The sequence below is a fragment of the Genypterus blacodes genome, unplaced genomic scaffold (genome assembly GCF_046128005.1).
Source record: "Genypterus blacodes isolate CSIRO-AG114 ecotype Tasmania unplaced genomic scaffold, CSIRO-AGI_Gbla_v1 ptg000076l_1, whole genome shotgun sequence".
Classification (NCBI taxonomy): Eukaryota; Metazoa; Chordata; class Actinopteri; order Ophidiiformes; family Ophidiidae; genus Genypterus; species Genypterus blacodes.
The window spans coordinates 3,033,692-3,052,932 of NW_027466885.1; the positions used below are offsets into that span (position 1 = coordinate 3,033,692).

The 19,241-nt window shown below is 49.3% G+C and overlaps 1 protein-coding gene across 1 annotated transcript in view; it reads left to right on the forward strand.

The window, feature by feature from the left end:
* The window catches only part of asap1b (ArfGAP with SH3 domain, ankyrin repeat and PH domain 1b), a 40,062-nt gene extending 20,945 nt beyond the window's left edge, over positions 1–19,117 (forward strand). Inside the window, exons 8-28 of the mRNA XM_076157937.1 lie at positions 514–589; positions 1,551–1,637; positions 3,720–3,820; positions 4,348–4,417; positions 5,237–5,324; positions 5,492–5,540; positions 6,915–7,081; positions 8,838–8,971; positions 9,206–9,297; positions 9,418–9,604; positions 10,911–10,996; positions 11,531–11,646; positions 11,753–11,820; positions 12,144–12,251; positions 12,998–13,226; positions 15,608–15,769; positions 16,346–16,424; positions 16,579–16,643; positions 16,728–17,269; positions 17,364–17,486; positions 17,752–19,117. Coding sequence (XP_076014052.1) covers positions 514–589; positions 1,551–1,637; positions 3,720–3,820; positions 4,348–4,417; positions 5,237–5,324; positions 5,492–5,540; positions 6,915–7,081; positions 8,838–8,971; positions 9,206–9,297; positions 9,418–9,604; positions 10,911–10,996; positions 11,531–11,646; positions 11,753–11,820; positions 12,144–12,251; positions 12,998–13,226; positions 15,608–15,769; positions 16,346–16,424; positions 16,579–16,643; positions 16,728–17,269; positions 17,364–17,486; positions 17,752–17,826 — 2,704 coding nt within the window. The 3' untranslated portion in view covers positions 17,827–19,117. The remainder of the gene's footprint in view (positions 1–513; positions 590–1,550; positions 1,638–3,719; positions 3,821–4,347; positions 4,418–5,236; positions 5,325–5,491; positions 5,541–6,914; positions 7,082–8,837; positions 8,972–9,205; positions 9,298–9,417; positions 9,605–10,910; positions 10,997–11,530; positions 11,647–11,752; positions 11,821–12,143; positions 12,252–12,997; positions 13,227–15,607; positions 15,770–16,345; positions 16,425–16,578; positions 16,644–16,727; positions 17,270–17,363; positions 17,487–17,751) is intronic.
* The last annotated feature ends 124 nt before the right edge of the window (positions 19,118–19,241 follow it).

Genomic DNA, 19,241 nt, shown 5'->3' on the forward strand with positions numbered 1-19,241 from the left:
CTCGTCCTGTAAGAGCAGCAGTATCTCACATGGACAGTTGGTTGTGGTGGGAGGAGAGATGTGAGATCGTGGAAGCGCAGAGGGAGAGAAAACAAGCGAGAGGAAAGATGCCTCCCAAAGAAAGAGAGATGGTCGGGCGTGAGGAGGAGGAGGAGAACGAGGTCATTCCCTGTGATTTGTGGTCCCAGCACCGCAATGAGGTGTGTGCCACTGTCAGGTCCGTAACGGATTTCAGGACGTTTGTAGGCACCACTGCAAATCAGCGGTGGGACCTGGTCAGCAGCACGGCCCAGCAGCGCTCAGGGCTGTGCCAAGTGCTGAAGACATCAGGGCAAAGTCGGCCTATACATTAAACATAAACTGCAGCAGTCTCTTTCCCCACCGTCCCGTAACCAAAGGAGCACAACGTAACGCCGGACAGTTTGGTTTTTGTCATGAATGACTTCACCGTATCATATTTATAATTGTGAAAGTCAACTTCCAGCGTCATTCATCTGTCTATCTGTTCCGCAGTTTCTTCCAGGACGGCTTGAAGACGGCGGATAAGCTGAAGCAGTACATCGAGAAGTTGGCAGCCGATCTGTACAATGTAAATACTCACACAAAGCCTTTCTATCTCTTCCATCTGCTTTCTCCTCTTGCCCACTTTCACGCACACACTCATTCCTCTGCAATCACACAAGGCTTTTTAGTTGTTTAATTTCTGAATGAAAACAATGCGGCGGATGATTCCTAGCTTGGTTTACGTGAGCAGTTAGTCCACCTAGTGTTTTAAATGTGCGTCATAGATCAGTTTGATTGGATTTGATTCTGTTAAACCTAGCTGACCTTGTGTTTGAAAGCCAGTGAGGGTTCTTCTCTTTGTCACTGCAGTAACATTGGGTTCCTCTTTGGCTGCCTGCATAGGAAAGCGGTGCCGTTGAGTAGATGTAGCTGGTGATATGTATACGTGTATATATATACTGTATATATACATGTCACAGAGCTACAACATGGCTCTCTGCATCCCCCCATCTCACAGGGACAAAGAATGAAAGCGCACTGGGAGAGAGAATGGAGAAGAACTGAAAACAGATCACATAACATGTCTTGTTTATGTGCTTCTCAGAACACAAGGCTTCTGGAATGCTCAGTATATCAAATCCAGCTCTCCCTCACAGGCGACGCACCATAGAGCGCTTGACACAACTTTTTGTTTTCTTCCCGAAGCAATAATTCTATCAGAATACAATACTGCAGCAGTTATTACAGGGGAGAAGTTGATCCGTCTGCAGCGCCCGCCGTGACTCAGAATCTCCTTGAAAGAAGTAAACATTGTCACATAACTTTAAAAACGCCCTCTGAGAGACAGCTCGTAAAAGATGAAACATCTGAACGGAGGGATGGAGGGCGGTGCATCTCACCAGGGAAGAGATCTTTGTTTTACTCTAAGTGGGTCAGCGTGTGTAAGATTTCAAGATGTTTTCAACTTTTGATGTACCAGTGTGTTTTACTGGGGCAACAAAATGGCTCCACGTTTATTCCCCCACTTTTCCTCTCGCTCCCCTCAGATCAAACAAACTCAGGATGAGGAGAAGAAGCAGCTGACCGCCCTGCGAGATCTGATCAAGTCCTCCCTCCAGCTGGACCAGAAGGAGGTAGGCAGCTCACGGTGTAGCAGCCAGGTGAAGTTTAACCTTGGGAGTAGGTGAACTTCTAACTGGGCCAGCCCACGTTGAGCTATATTGGGCTGAAGGCAGCCATGGCAGACCCCATTCAGTCAGCTCACTCCTCCAGGCCCAGCACACTCGCAGTCAACCATGCTCTTCATTTGACAAACCTATCGGCTGCCGATTCAGAGTTGACGCTTGCGCCCGTAGCTCGTATTTAATAGCAGAGTTTCATAAGATACCTGAGGTCTTAAGCTCCTCTCAGGTGAGTTAGTGGATCGTGGCAGAGTCTCCCGCCAGAGGAGCGTCCCTGTCTGCCATTCAGGCTTAGACCTGAAGTCCTTTTTCATTAGGCGCGGTCGTCTCCAGACGGGAGCTGTCGTAACTCCTGCGTAACTCGGGGATTTGTGCTGGAATTGTGTGTGTTTGATCTCTGCAACACACTCGCGCAACAACACCACTGCCACCCCAGCAGTGTTTCTTCATCTGGTTACTTAGGGGTATTTAAGGATCAATGTCGCTGAGAATCTAATGATAATCAGAACATTTCCAAAGACGGGTAAACATCTGATGGCTCTCTCTCCATCCGTCTGTCTCTCTTTATGTCCCGCCGTTCTCCATTTCTCTGTTTTGACTCTAAGTGGAGATCTCCATTAAATGTTATATCTGCACATGATAGGTCCATAGGTTGTGTATCTGTTTTGTTTGTATATATTATTCGCACACTGTAACTTAAACCGTATCGGTGACGGTGTGAGCGCCGGTCCGCCTTTCCTATCGTCCAGGTTTTGCGAACGTTAAAGGCAGGCATTTGTTTAAATGGCGTGGGTTGGAACCCCTCATTCACAGAAAGCTGAAACACCAATCAGTCCCGTCAACCACACTGGCCAGACGAGGACAATTTCACTCATCTGAATCCGCCGTACGTCCACGTTGCTCCACTCTGAATCGCCGTAACTCCCTGCCCCTAGCACAGATCCTTTGGCCCTAGAGGTCCCACTTGACCTCTGCAGCCCTGGGTCGGGGCACGATCACCCCTCCCTCCGCATGCCTCTTGCAAGCACAGAGCGAGTGCCCAGTGCTGTACCATGCTGGTAGCCAGTGTGTGGTCGGCTTTGCTGGTGACCAGTGTTGTGCCTCACTGGCCGCTCAGTGGAGAGCCACTCACTCACTCGCCTGGTTTAACACACTAACATCACCTAACTACACACACACACACACCTGTGAAACACTGCCAACCCTGACTTTACTAACAACAACAACACCGGCTGCTGTGGCTGCACGTGGTGTGTCCATGTTCTCGGCTCTCTAATGTCAACATCTCACTGCAGTGGATAGAAGACCTGAAAGCCAAGTGACAGAAAAGAAAGAAAAAAGAAGCCAATTGGAAAACATACCTCAGTAGAATTACAAATGTGTCCAATATTGGTTTTACTTAAGTATTCTTTTCATGTAGTGAAGTATTGTAATTAAACTATAATTGATGAATGGGGCTTCTGGAGCGATTGAGTGAGATTAATGTATAAGTTAATTTTGTAGTGAATTATAAATGGGAACAAAGTAAAAAAGAAAAGGTTCATGTTTTAATTTAGTGTATTTAAAGTTTAAAGGAGAAACACGTATGTTTGCACGACACATTCTTCACACTTTACTGAAATGCAGACACAGGAGATTCTGCTTTTCTGCACACACACACGTTCACCACCTGCACCTGAGCCGGATCTCTCACACCCTCTCCCTCTATCTCCCCCCGATCCCACCCCCCTTTGCCTCCTGCTTGTCCGGAATCAAGTCTAGAAGAGTAAGTGTGGCGTTGCATGTCGAGCATGCCAGCGTCTGTCCCGTTTTTTGAAAGTCCAGTGGTTTGGACCCCCGTAGACGTGTTAGAGCGCATGCTTCCTAGGTTCTGTTAACGAGAGGCCCCCCCTTCCTCAGCAGCCTGATGTTAGAGCCTCACTCAATGTGTGTTTGTGTGTGACCCTGTGTGTGTGTGCATGTTTGCATGTCTCCGTGGCTCTGTGGGGTGTATTCCAAGAGCTGAACTTTGTATATGTTGTGGGTTTTGCATAGGACTCGCAGAGCAAGCAGGGCGGCTACAGCATGCACCAGCTGCAGGGGAACAAGGAGTTTGGCAGTGAGAAGAAAGGATACCTGCTGAAGAAGAGTGACGGGTGAGTTTACAGTCCACACATGGGTTTGGGGGTGAAATATCAGTCAACAGTAAAGATATTCGTATGGAGCTAGCTTAGCTTATAACATCATGTAGTGGAGCTTTAGAGGGTTTTCAGGGGTCCCTCAGGGTCCAGTCCAAGGCTTTCACACCTACTGCAACAGCAAATATCTCCAGAATGCTACAATGTCAGTGACCAAGTTTACACGTGAATGACATTTTAGTAACAGCTGTAGCATTGTGGACATCTATGACATCATGCGGCTGCACACCTTGAGTGACTGCAGCTCTAATGTAACCCAAAAGAGGAAAGTGTGTCGTGTCAACGCCGACAGAGCTTTAAGTGCGTTTGCTTCAGGCTTCCGTGCCGCCAGAGAGATACTATTGTTATATTATGCAATTTAGCCCTCAGATTGAGCAGATACCCTTCAACATGCTTTAGGCCACCAGTCATCTTACATAGCAGTTAGCGTGCACGCATGAAGGACGTGACCAAGGATATGACAACACACTCCTGTCCCCCTGCAGGCTGAGGAAGGTGTGGCAGCGGAGGCAGTGCTCAGTTAAGGGAGGCATGCTCACCATCTCTCATGCCACTGTGAGTAAAGCACACACAGACACAGACACAGACACAGACACACACACACACACACACACACACACACACACACACACACACACACACACACACACACACACACACACACACACACACACACACACACACACACACACACACTGACACTGACACACTGACAAGGACACGTGCACAGTCTTACGAACTCCCTGACCCCCGCTGGCGGCTGTGCGGATCAAAGGGAGAACATCATGCGTCGGGGGCTCTCTCAATCTGGAGGCAGGCGCAGTGGAATTGACATAGATGGGTTGTCGTGGCAACCGGTCCCCCCCCCCCCCCCCCTCTGCACCCCTCCCCCTCTCCCTGCGCCCGGGTGACTCATCTCCTAGCGCGAGTGTGAGCGTACTGTATATGCTGGCGTGTCTGTGCAGCTTTGGAGGCCCAGTGTCCACTATTGTGCAGAGACGCACAACAGGCACACACACACACACACACACACACACACACAAATGAAAAGCGGCAAAAGATATAGAAAGAAATGTTTACGGAATTCTCTGCAGCCCGTCTGTCGATCATTTCAGATGTAATTTGCTCAGCACAGCCAGCGAGTTTCATATAATGCAAGCCTGTCAATATTTTCGCCCCTATATTATCTACATTTTTAAAGTAATTATTAATTAACAGTTTATAGTTTTGTCGGTTGAGTTGATAAGCATGGAACACGACAGGCACTGATGACACTTGATTTGAACCGCTCATTTGAATTGCTGGCACCTCTGTAACGCCATGACATCAGTTGTTATTGTTTTTGTGACTGTACGTCTTGTTTGTGCTCTGCAGTCCAACAGGCAGCCCGTCAAGCTGAACCTGCTCACCTGCCAGGTCAAGCCCAGCTCGGAGGACAGGAAGTGCTTCGATCTCATCTCTCGTAAGTCCATGTTTGTGCTATGATACCTGGGAGACGCAGGCCTCCTATACTGTATATAAGGAAAGAGGACACACAAGACGGTGCCACTAGTTTGCAGTACGACAAATATTTATGTTGCCTGCATCTAAAATCTGACAAAAGGTTTTCCTGGCCTCTGTATCTCGCAGATAACCGGACGTATCATTTCCAGGCTGAGGATGAACAGGAGTTTGTCATGTGAGTATCTGTGTGATGCTGTTCTGCTTAGCCTGAAGGGTTAGCAGCTTGTTTTGTGAGCGCGTTAAACAGGCTAAAGCTTCAACACACACCCCCTTACACACTGCACACAGGTCATCGCTTCACACTACTACCACATCCAGAACAAACAAACTTCTCCTCGTATTTAATTTCTATACCATATCTTTACTTTCTACCCTTAAATGATCAAAATGGGTCAAATTGGATGAACACATGAAAGTTTAAGAGTTTATTTGTCCCGCTGTAGAACTATTTGTGCTCCCCTTTATTCTAAATGCAGAGATTCAGCCAGACGAGGGATCACAAACCGTTACCTGGTGGTTTTCATGCTTTAAACGTTGGTTCCGCAGCTGCAGACAGGAAGTGTTTGACTCGAGCAAGAGACTGTTGTGTGTGTGTGTGAGTGGGTGTCATCAGGGAAAGCGGTGGGATTTGTGGTTTGCAGTTTGTGGGTCATTTTAACCTCACACTCTTGTTTCCCATGCACTCACACTCATGTCTGTAGGTTGGCACACACACACACACACATTTCAATCTGTTAAAAGAATGTCAGATGCAGTAATCTGTGCGTGTGTTGTTTCTCCTGATGCTGAATCAGACAGAAAAGCTAATTCAAATAAAATGAAATCACGAGTTGTGTTATTTAAAACACTACAGACGACAAATCCACCATATCTGTGCTCAGGCAGCCCCTTTGTTCTGCACACGCGTGATGACGGCTCATTTGCTCCAGCTTGTTGTTGTTATTGTTGTTGTTGTTGTTGCTGTGTTGTGCCTCTTGACTCAGAGCCGCCTGCACACTCAGTATCTCCACGTGCTCCTTTGGGATTCCTCTCGCTCTTCTGTCACGCACTCCCAGTTGCAGCAGCGGTTGGATTTAGCCACGAAACATTCAGCGTTCCACAGGACCCAGTCAGTAGGAGGGGCGCATGTTATAATTAAACGTGCTTTGGCTCGGCATGCGCGCACCTACGCGTTAGACGGTCTGGTCTCTCGCACGACCAGTGAGCGCTGGCCGGCGCCCCTGCAGACGGACGGGCGGAGTGGCAGCAGTGGAGGAAGTGCTGACGTGGCTCTGCGTGAGGGCAGCTCAGTGGGCAGAGTGCAGCAGCAGGTTGCACCATGCGCTGTATGAAAGGCAGCCACGCCACTTCCTGTCTGCGTGGTGTGGAATGACCGCAGCCATGTGTGGGAGTAAACGTGTATCTGAAAATTTTCCATTCTGAAATTCATTCAAAAAGCGTACACGTCAATTATCTTCAGGGAAGAGGAACTTCTCAGATCAGATCCTTTGGTTCACAAGTCATTTCTGTTTGTGTGCTTACATGTGCGTCCTTGTGTCTTCGTGTGCAGCTGGATCTCTGTGCTAACCAACAGTAAGGAGGAGGCGTTGAACATGGCGTTCCGAGGCGAGCAGAGCAGCGCCGGGGAGGACGGCCTGGAGGATCTGACCAAAGCCATCATCGAGGACGTGCTGCGGATGCCCGGCAACGAACTCTGCTGCGACTGCGGCGCCTCAGGTGTGTATGAGGCACAAGCGGTCGCGTTTGGACTGCAAAACAGGGGTGAAAGGTCAAATGGGACCCAGCGGCGTGTCCATTCCATCATCTAACTGTTTCCTAATTTAGATCAGAAGGAAACCTGAAACATGAATGAAACTTATCCTGGAAGCTGTTAGTCATCCAGAACCATTTAACCCAATGTTGATCACGTCAACAAGACCTGAAGTGTTGATAACAGAGCTGAGTGAAGTAACTCCAGGCTATTGACCCAGTTTGTTCTGTTTACATTACAGTTTAGCAAATAACTTCTTTACCAACTCGCTACAAAATCCCCCTCAAGCCAGCATAAAAGGGTTCTTTCTCTTTCTCTTACTCCTTTTTCAATCCGCAACTTCAAATTTCGCAAAGAGCAGCTCCGTGGAAGCACGCTAAGTGTGTGTTTGTGTCCAGGAGCTGCTAAGTTTCTACACAAACACTTTTCCTGCTGTGTGCAGTGAGAGCCTGCAGCAGATCTTTGCAGCGTCACGGCTGCTCATTACGCTCTGCAGCGTCGCTCGTTCTGTTAGCATCTACTGAAGGACAAAGTCCCCCAGCAGCCATAAACAGACAAGCAGTTGTGCCTGTGTGTGCCTGTGTGTGTGTGTGTGTGTGTGTGTGTGTGTGTGTGTGTGTGTCTGTGTGTGTAGTGGTGTTAGCATTCAGAACACAACCCCATCCGGATCCTCCCCCGCATTAGAAAGCCTCGACTCAGCATTCAGTAGCAGACATTCAAGCCCTCTGAGACACACACACGCACACACGCACACACACACACACACACACACACACACACACACTGCTTTGTCAACACAAACACGCAGCAGCCTGCCGACGGTCCAGCGCTTTGAAGATCGCCATTGTTACATCACATTATAGCGTACCTCACACTGCCATATATTTTCTGCCTGTTTCCCCTGCCGCTGTGTGTCCGTGTGTGTACCTGCTTTGCGTGTACTCGTGTCCCATTCCCACATCTGCCCATTGCTGATTTGATGACATCAGCTTCTCGCCCCTATGTGCTTCTTGTTCCCAAGGCTGATTCAGTGTGATGGTGAGAGATTGCTGAGGGTCAAAGGTCGCCTCTGCTCCGATAAATGGGAGGAGCTGATTTCCTCGCAGCTTTAGCATTAAGCCGCTCTAGAGGTCACCGTGCGTCCTCGACACGATCCACTTGCATCTGTTCACTGCAGAGTGTATAGTGTGTGAGTGTGTGTGCGTGCATACAGAGCTTCCTGCTGTATGTGTTTCTAACTAACAAACAAAAATGTCCCTTTGTTGTTTCCACTTTGATCCAAATGTTCTTCGTCGTTGGGCAGACGATGGGTGAGTCATGGTCAAAGTCATGTAGTCTGGCTCCGCCTCCAAGTGAGCCCTGGTACTGATTCTGAAACAGTAATACCCCGACCGATCAGAGGAAGTCCATAATGTCCACAGCCCAGTGAGCTTGAGGGAACATTCTGGGAGATGAGTGAATGCGAGTGTTTGCTGCGCTTCCTCTAACTGATGCGATGTGAAAACAGGCGACGCTAAATAGACACGGCACAATGCAACAAAAGGTCGAGCCGTGGCAGAGCTGCAGTCGGGGAATCTGGAGTGTCCAAACAGCCCAAGTGTCCCGCTGGTTAGAAGGAGAAATATAGTCGTGAACCCCGCCCCTCCCTCCCTTCACATTCATGTTGACAAACACAAATCCGTCGTTCTGAAGCTCAAACGTTTGCTGCTTTTGTGTTGTTAGATCCTAAGTGGCTGTCCACAAACCTGGGTATCCTGACCTGCATCGAGTGCTCCGGCATCCACAGAGAGATGGGTGTCCACATCTCCCGCATCCAGTCCATGGAGCTGGACAAGCTGGGAACCTCAGAACTCTTGGTGAGTCACTTTGAAGCACTCGCCTGCACCTAAATTCAGTAAAAAAACAAAGAAAAAAAGGAAATGACAACAAGCGGATAGAGAGAAAACACAGGAAAGAAGAGCCCGGCAGAAATTGATCCTTACAGGGGACAGATATTCTCCGTCCTCATCAGTTTGTGAGCAGCTCTGCAGGCTGCTCTTACCTCACTGTTGTTGGGATCTTTGCTGAGTTTTCCCCTTTTTCTGTCCCAGCTGGCCAAGAATGTAGGGAACAGTAGTTTCAATGAGATCATGGAGGGAAACCTCCCCTCCCCTTCACCAAAGCCTACTCCCTCCAGTGACATGTAAGTACGAGCTTAGGAAAAACCTTCCTCACATATAAGAGGTTCTGTTTCATAGACCTGCCCCTGACTGAACTCTTTTTCCATTTTTACAAACACACGATGTTTTGCCCCCCCCCACAGGACAGCGAGGAAGGAGTTCATCAACGCTAAGTATGTGGACCACAAGTTTGCCAGGAAGACATGCACGTCAGGGGCAGCCAAGATGATCGAGCTGTGCGAGGCGGTCCAGTCCAGAGACCTGCTGGCTCTCATCCAGGTCTATGCTGAGGGGGTGGAGCTTATGGAGCCCCTCCCAGAGGCGGGGCCGGTGAGTCTGCACGACACACGGGATAGAACATGACGCCTGTTTTTAACGTCGAGGGGCCATAATACTGTGTCATGGGCGTGTTGCATGTTATTTGCTCCCACACGCACACACACACACACACAGGTGTATTGACAGGTCCATAGATATTATAATATTTCATTATGACACAAAATAATGCAAGTCAATCAAAATAACTTGCAAACAAAGGGGAACATTCTTTACATTTTTGTGTGTGTGTGTGTGTGTGTGTGTGTGTGGGGGTGTGTGTGTGCTGTGGTAAACAAATCAATCCACCACATCTTTGCATGAAGTAGAGATATTGTGGAGGTGTGAGATTAGGCCTCTGACACTCTGACGGTGTCGTATGACGAGGCCGGAAGGCATGTGGTATCCATGGAAACTAGAGAAAAAGCCAATTTCTTTTTGGGCAAGTAAGAGGAAACGAAGTGTAGAGGTAGAGTGAAGTACAGCAAGAGGTAGAGATAGCGGTAACTGCATCAGCAGAGGGTGAAATGCTTCAGAACATCATCATCTTCATCCCTCATTTCCATATTTACACAGATGGCAGCATTTGTGTTGTATATATTTCTGTATTTCTCCAGTCAGCCCTGTTTTTGTTTTCATGTTTCGGCATAAATTAAAGTGAAGTAACCCGAGTGTAAATGCCAGAGATCTCGTCGCATTAACAGCCGGGGCGACCGGACCTAATCTGACATGAATGGGTCAATGGTTTTAACGCAGATGTGTCGCTTCTATGATGAGAGATGCAAACTGGCTCGTCCAGCAGCAGCAGCTCTGACATCCTGTCCGCTCTGCTGCAGCGGCTGCTGCTGCCTGTGCAATGAAGTCTGACTCACTGATATGTTATCTGCTCCTGTCAGTGCGTCTGAATGGCTGCTCAGCACAGTGACGACACCCTGCAAAACAAAAACCCCACAGGCAGACGGCCGGACGGGAATATTAGACTAAAACACTCAAACCTGCACTCATACCAGTATTAAGCGCCCCTAAAGTCATACACATATCCCATTTCTGCCCTTTTATGATCCTTATTTCAGCTTACATATCCGTTAATGTTACCCGGGGAGGAGATGGAAGCTTTAAACACAGAGACTGGGACACAGACGGTGCCGTAGTCTACCTCCACTGCAGGAATGTCGGCATGATTCCCGCAAAAAATATCATTTTTAGGAGCCATTTTGTTTACCGCAGCTTGTTTAAATGCTGAAAGAAGGGAGCGAGTGCAGAATGGATGCTGCCCAGTGTCTCACGGTGCGTTTTGCTTGTGTTTGATTGCCCCCTGCAGGAGGTCGGCGAGACTGCACTGCACTACTCTGTGCGCACTGCTGACCAGACCTCACTGCACCTGGTGGACTTCCTGGTGCAGAACAGGTAAACGTTACCTCAACTCTACCTCACACAGACATTTCAGCGTCCTCATCCACCCTCTTATCCTGCATGCGTTTGATTGTGAGACGTTTCCTCTCAGCTGTGTAAGGTCTTCGATGCTCCAGCTTAGCGCCGCACCGCTCAGCTCAGATTCCCACAAGGCAAAGAGAAATGGGTCAAGCGCTCCCTTCTCTGCCTTAATTTATTCCTCTCTTCAATTGTTTACCCACCACTGCTCCAAGTGCACACACACACTCGCACACACATACACACACCTATAGAAGCAGATCCTTCTCATGAATTAATAGCTGTGCTTGCTGTCTTTATTTAATATAATGTATGGGGCGTTCAGGGGACTGCGTAAGATCTGAGAGCGATTGTATTTTGAAGCATGTATTTTGTTTCTGTGTTAAATCCAGAGTGTCCATGTAACAAACGTGCTGCGCATGAACCTGAGGCTGTAGCGCTGTGGCCTCAGGCTATTCTGACCTCCATCCTGACTGTGTGTGTGTGTGTGTGTGTTTGTGTTTACCCCAGCGGTAACCTGGATAAGCAGACGGAGTGGGGGAACACGGCCCTGCATTACTGCTGCATGTACGAGAAGCCCGAGTGCCTCAAGCTGCTCCTGAGGGGCAAACCGGCCACCGACATCAGTGAGTCACACCGCCGCCACCGCCGCCGCGCTCATCCCCTCGCTAATGTCATCTATACGTATGCGTCATACTCGACTAACTGTTGATTATCCCCCCGTTCCCTCAGCCAATCAGAACGGAGAGACCGCGCTGGATGTTGCCAGGCGACTGAGGAACATTCAGTGTGAGGAGGCAGTGAGTATTTTCACCAACCAGCGCGGAAACGGATCGCTCAGCTGCGGAGCCCGGATGTCACGATTGACTGAATGACCAAATAAAGATTGGAAACTTCACCTTTTTGTATCGATAAACTTGAACACACACACTCAGCTTGATGGGTAGATGAATCACAACGCTGTGTTTTCACTCAGAGATTCATCAGTTAGGAGATAGAACACTAGGTGGCAGTCAAAGGTCAACAATGTACAAGACACATGTATGAGAAGTAATTTGGATAGATAGGAAATCATTTTTGCAGTATAAGTGTAACTGATGGGCTTCCTGTGTGTGTGTGTCAGCTTGTGCAGGCGGCAGAGGGGAAGTTCAACCCTCACATCCACGTGGAGTACGAGTGGAGCCTCAGACTGGAGGAGATGGACGAGAGCGACGACGACCTGGACGACAAGGTTAGAGCCGAGCGTCGCCTCCTCCTCCAATTCAATCAGCTCCTCCAATCTGCCCGGCGCGACGCGTTTGAAACCTTTAACACCAGCTGCCCCTGATCCAATCTGCCGCTCACTCTGGAGCCAGAGCGGCGTCCCTCTGTGCCGTAATGAGTAGACACTTTAACACTTAGGGAAGCAGCTGCCGGGGATGTTCTTCACACTTCCAGGCCGGGTATTGTTATCGCTCCAGACTGAGATTCCAGCAAATCTAGAGTATAATCTAATTACAGGTAATTTGTCAAATGTTTGCAACGCTGACACTAAATTAAGCTTTGATATAAGATGATGTGACGTGATCTGAGGGCAGCTCTCCAGGCTGTGGACCTCTCCAAACACAGATGGAGGAGTGTTTGTAGGGTTTCACGTCCAGGAACGTTCCTCTGTGATCTTCCATGTTGGCTGCAGACTTGTGGACCGCCCGTGTTGTTGTTGGACTACTCTTGGGTGTGTGTGTGGGGAGGGAACCATGAATGCGTGGACACGTGGACGGTCTGTATCAGAGCCAGCTGTGAGCGCGCCAAGCATGCACCAGGCTTACAAAGTAAATGAGGCAGAACAAAGGGAGATCAAAATCCCCAGATCAGCACACCGATCCGTCCAAGTTCGGGGGCTCAGTTCACGCTCGACCGTCTTAAAGCAATGCGTTGTAAACATCCGGCATGTTGCACCTTTCACTTAACCCCGGCCCTCCCGTCTGTCCCCTCCAGCCCAGTCCCATCAAGAAGGACCGCTCCCCGAGGCCTCAGAGCTTCTGCCACTCGTCCAGCCTGTCCCCCCATGACAAGCTGTCCCTGCCCGGCTTCATCAGCCAGAGGGACAAGCAGCAGCGTCTGTCCTACAGCGCCTTCACCAACCAGATGTACAGCGCCTCCACCGACCTCACCTCCTCCCCCGTGGCCGACGGACCCCCGCTGCCACCCAGGAACCAGGGCAAAGGTCAGACTCGCCGGGCCGCGTGGGGCTTTTAACTGTTCAAACTTTAACAGTGTGATGACTCTCAAAGAGGGCTGAACGAAATCACATGTTCAGGAAGCTCAGGAAGTGATGAGATGCAGAGAAATGCGTTGTAATCACTGCTGTAAATCTATGAGTCAGTCAAATGTGCTCACACACACACACACACACACACACACACACACACACACACACACACACACACACACACACACACACACACACACATACACACGCCCAGCAGTGGAATGCTATTTGTCACCGTGTAGCCCCAGAGGCATTGTCATTAAGACGGCTCACACAGTAAACCTTCAGGAAAACATCGCCGCGGGCTGAGCCGTGCTCGCCGACGGGAGGCACGCCGCCGCGTCGCCGAGCGCCAACGCCACACGACAACACAAAACAGAACTAATTAAAGTCAACACCCCTCCCCTCTGACGCAAGGGTTTTAAAACGCTGACGTGGTGTGAAAGCTCCGCGCTGCCAAACATCCATTTTAACAAAGACCTTTAATCTCTTTTTAAAGTCTGACAAACGTCCAAATGAGGAAACCTGCGTGTGTGTGTGTGTGTGTGTGTGTGTGTGTGTGTGTGTGTGTGTGTGTGTGTGTGTGTGTGTGTGTGTGTGTGTGTGTGTGTGTGTGTGTGTGTGTGTGTGTGTGTGTGTGTGTGTGTGTGTGTGTGTGTGTGTGTGTGTGTGTGTGTGTGTGTGTGGCCAGAATAAGCTCAGCTGTTTCCAGCGCAAATCAACACGAGGGGGTGGGATGTATAGGAAGCAGCGCGCCTTATGTTGTTCTTACTCATAGCAACGGCCTTAGCAACCGTAGAGAACAGCAGTATGTCAGTCGGTCCAACAGTATTAAAACATTCATATCCATCTATCTACCTTTATGTCTTTATTATCGTATGTAAAGACACGGCATGTTTAGGAGTGACTGATTTCCTGCTGCATGATTCCCGTAATGACCTTAATACTTAACAATTGCATCCATCTATTGACAAACCGCAGCTTGTCGCCTCATGTAGGTGTTTGGCTTAACGGTGCGGCTCGCCTTTATTAAGATGGAATGAGATTGGGAAAGCTTAATAAAGGGCTAAACGGCGTCCGCGGACATCCTGTGCCTGGCAGAACACAACACGTCACACGCTCCACATCAGCTGACCAGTGCCTCGTCTCTGAGCGGGGCGCTGAAGAGCCTTGGGCCCCCCCCGCACCCTAACCCCCCCACCCTCCCAAGGCTGGCTTGTCGCCGTTCTTCTCCCCCCTCTTTTGCTTTGCTTTTGCCACTAACAAGGGTTCCCATCTTGTTACCGTGGAGCGTGTGGGAGCAGCTCTCCCCCCCGCACGACTCGACACACACTGACACGTGGATTCTCTCTTCCCACACTCCTCATCTCAGCCTCTTTTCTTTCTCTCCTTTGTTTCTCTATTCTTTCCAGCTCCACACTTGGCATTCCTCGGCTCTCATTCGCACTACGCCACACTGGCTGGCACTCGACCATACATCAGTGAATATCCTGTTTTTTACGTTCTTCCCTCCCCCCCTGTTCTCCTTTTTCCGGACTCAGTTGTTTCTCCTCTTTACGGCTCAGATCAACAAAGGGTGGTGGCGTTGTGTTTGGAGTAAACTCTCCTAAAGGTTGTGATTGCCTCATCCCACCATCCCTGAGCTCTAAAGTCTCACCACAGCTGAGTCCTCTCTGGCTGAGCTCTCTATTAGCTCCTCTCACTCCACTTTACTCTGTGATTGGTCATCTACTCTCTAAGCGCCTTCATAGCCACGGCAGGAACACCAGGAATCGCACCCACAACCCACCAGAATCATTGTTGTGTTCTTGTGTTTTTCCCTGTGCAGATGTTTCAGTTCGTTTGCATTGGTATTTTGCTTCAGTGTGTCATTTTGTCTTGCGACTTCCGGCGTCCGAGTCTCCACCCCCGCTCGCCCTCCTCCTTCTTTTACCTTCCGCGGGTTCGTGAGCTGAACAGTCGGCTCCATTTACGTGCGCTCAGGCACTCCGATTAAGGCAAGAATGCGGACGGGATTACAGTACGAGGCGAGTCCTCCCACCGAGCCGACGCACACCAAGGCTTTGGATGTGGACTCGGCTGAGAGAAGTCGCCTCGTGTCTTTTGCAGGCCCTTCGCAGACTCGTATAGGTGCTGTCATTTCCTCACCTCCTCTGCAAGTCGCTCTTAAAAAGCAGAGAAACGTTTTTGTTGTTTTCTGTCTATCACATTTAAAAAGAGAAATCATTAGATTTGCCTTAATCGCAGTGTAATGGAGGTTGTTGGAGGTGCATGTAAACGCCGTGGATCAAGTCGGGGCCTGGTCACCTCATGTGTTTTGTGTATTGCTCCCCCAGCTCCTCCCCCATCTGGCCCTCCCTCTGCACTCACCCCAGGAGGCAGCTCCACCCTGTCCAAGAAGAGGCCTCCGCCCCCCCCTCCTGGACACAAACGCACCCTGTCTGACCCACCCAGCCCGCTCTCTCACAGTCCACACAGTAAAGGGGGCTTGACCGGGGGTGAGATGCATGCACACATACAGTAGGGGGGTGGGAGGGGGAGGGTCTGCAGATAAAGCAACATGACCCTCCAGTGATGGGGGAGTTTGTTTATATCTGTGCATGAGGGAGGAATCATGTTTGTAGAGGTTCCGGGGTAGAAACACACACATGTTCAGCCTGCACCCATGCATTCTCTCTCTCATTCAGGGTAAGTAAGAACATTCATAGAAACTCTTAACTCTTAAATCCACTGTAGGGATGAAGGGAAACAAATCAAACAGCTGTCTGCTTTGTTCATTTTGTTATTGTCGTTATTGCGCTTGTCATAGTTTGACCTGTGTGTTCCTGTGTGCACCCTGTTTCACACAACACTCGCACACTAAAGAGCTCTCACGTTATTGCACAACCACCTTCGGCTCGCCAATATTCCAGGCTTCTAGAAAGCTCAGCCAGACGACGCCTCCCTCATTGTTCCTTTGACCATCACAGCATGTTTTATTTTCTTACCACATTGATCTCAAATGTCATTGGTTGATGGTTTCTCTGTGACGGTGGTGAATAACCGAACTGTCGTCATCGATGTCCAAATTTCAGGAAGCGACTCCACCCCTCCGCCCATCAACAAGATGTCCCCTGTATCTAACAAGTTTGAAGGGATTCCGCAGCAGCAAAGGTATCGCAGCTGCAAAGCCCCAAGTCTGAGGAGGCTTAATGTCCACATGAGTGCAGATATTTACAATTTACTCTCCATAGCATCTTTCTTTGGAGTAAAATGTCCCCCAGCTGATGAGGGTCAAGCTTGTTGTTTGATGTTGCTTCTTTTCCAGCACTACAGCGAGCAACACAAAGTCCACTCTAGGACCAAGGGTTCTTCCCAAACTACCTCAGAAAGGTAAACGCGTTCAAACGCCTTTGTCCATCTAAACTTTGTTCTTTCTGCCCAGTTTAATGTAACAATGTCTGATTCGCCCTCCAGTGGCATTGCGGAAGATCGACACCATACACCACCCGTCTATGGATAAGCCCAGCCTTCCCCCAGAGGTCTTCCAGAAATCCCCGCCCGCGCTGGAAACCCCGCAGAAGGCTTCTCTGCCGGAGAGGCCTCAGCTGGCCGACCTGCCCCCCAAACCGCAGCCGTCTGAACTCCCCCCGAAACCCGGAGAACTCCCCCCAAAGCCGCAGCTCTCCGACCTCCCTCCCAAACCTCAGCTGGGAGACCTGCCGCCCAAACCGCAGCTCAAAGACCTCCCCCCCAAGCCGCACCTCGCCGACATCCCCCCTAAACCTGGGACGGCCGAGTCCGCTCCCAGGCAGCCTCCCGGGGAGTCGGCGCCGAAGCCTCAGCTGCAGCTGCAGCCGCAACCGCAGCTGCAACCTCAGCCGCAGCCTCAAGAGCCGCCGTCACCCAATCAGCAAGCAAATATCCCGACCCCCTCCCAACAGCCGGTGGAGGAAGCCAACGGGACCCCGGCAGGAACTGCTGAGACACCGGTGCCCCTGCCGAGGAAGATCAATACAGTACGCCCACTGGTTTACACTCACACACACTGCATAGAGCTGCTCAAGGTCTGAACTGCGTTTCAATGAGGTTTTTTTTCTTTTGTGCGTCCAGGGGAAGAGCAAAGCCCGCCGGGTGAAGACCATCTATGACTGCCAGGCTGACAACGACGACGAACTGACATTTGCAGAAGGAGAAGTGATCATAGTTACAGGAGAAGAGGACCAAGAGTGGTGGGTGAGTGATCACCAACCGTCTGAACAACTGGATCTCTGAGCAGCCGCTAATGGACAGAGGCTCCCTGAACTCCCAATCAATCAAACTTTATTTATACAGCACTTTTCATACAAAGATGCAACTCGTGGTGCTTTATATAGTCCATTGATGAAAGGGCAAGTAAGACAAAGTATAGGTTTAAAAATGGATTTAACAATTCCATTGAACAACAAAATCTGACATCCTCTCTCTCTCTCTCTCGCTCTCTCTCTCTCTTTACTTCCAGATCGGGCACATTGAAGGTGACCCGGACAGGAAAGGAGTGTTCCCTATGTCTTTTGTGCACATCCTGAGTGACTGACAGCCAGACAGACTTGCACTACGCCTCTCGGCCAGCGGGAGGCTCATGTAAATAGCTATAGTACCATTAACACCTCTTGTCCACGTGACAAGTGAAAAAAAACCGAAAGATGACAAAAAAAATTAACCCCAAGAAGGATGGAGGAGCTGTGGACGCTGCATCCATGCTGTACAAAGAATGTGTGTACTCTTCCTCTACCAGTATTATCTTAACCCCTATAGCACGGCTACGACACAGCCACTCTCAAAACCCTAGCACTTACCTAAAGTCTATGTTTATGCTGTTACTGTGTATATATGTATGTAAATATATATATTTGTGTGTGAGTGTATATACATGTTTTATTGTACAAAACATGTACAAGTTAACATGGCTCTGCGCCCAACACATCCAAGCGTCGGGCGCGGAGGAGTATGAATTTTATCTGTATTAGTTTTTGCCGGCCCTCGAGTAATTATCAGCTTATATTTCCGGAAGAGGAGAAAAACAAGAAACGGAACGTGAAATACTTCACACGTCACTTATTCGTGTCTTGCATCCCTGTTTACCACCGTAGCCCCACCATGAGAGGCGGTAATCCCCCCCCCCAAGATGAAAAAGAATCTCATTAAGTGTACTCCTTGTTCTTGCTTGCTTTGTGTGTACATGTATTGTGGTTGTTTTACAGTATAGAAACCTGCTGCTACTGTGTGGTGGAATATCAAAGCCTGTGGTTCACTGTAGTTCACTAATTTACTCCTTGTTACACTGTTCACTGTGTGTATGCTCTGTGTGCGAACTCTCATCTCCGCAGTCCTGACCTTTGTGTGCATGGTGTAACAATGACTGGAATTGAGTGGAGTGCTGCGTTCAAGACGCTCACCTCAGGGTTTGAAGAGCCACTATAAGCAGGACTACACGAGAAGGTATCCTGTTGTTAAAGCCACTATTGAACATGAAGGGGGAAAGCTCATGAAATAGGACCTCTTAGCAATAACTTGAATGATCTGACAGCCTAGGAATACTTCACAACACGTACAACCTGTGTTCACAAGCGTCTGTCGTCACACAGCGAGGTCTTGCGCCACCTCGCGAGGTTGAAGTTTGATTTTGAGATTGTGTCATGTAGTATCATTCCATGTTACAGTACTGGATTCAGTAGCGTTCCCAGGTTTGCCTGTGAGCCAGATGTTTTAGGTGCAGGGTGGACTTATAAGAGCCAGTGTACTTTCACTCTGTCCTCACTGACTTGCAGTTCTTCCCATGTTAAGGAACAAACCTATCAATCCATTGTATCATTAAAAGTGCTGTACTGAAATCTGTGCTCCTGCTCTTTATTTGCTGTGTCTGTGAACATTCAGCTCCACTTCAGAGCGTTATGCCCTTTAAAGGGTTAAGATCAGTGCACAAAGAGTGCTGCTGTGAATGCAGGTAAA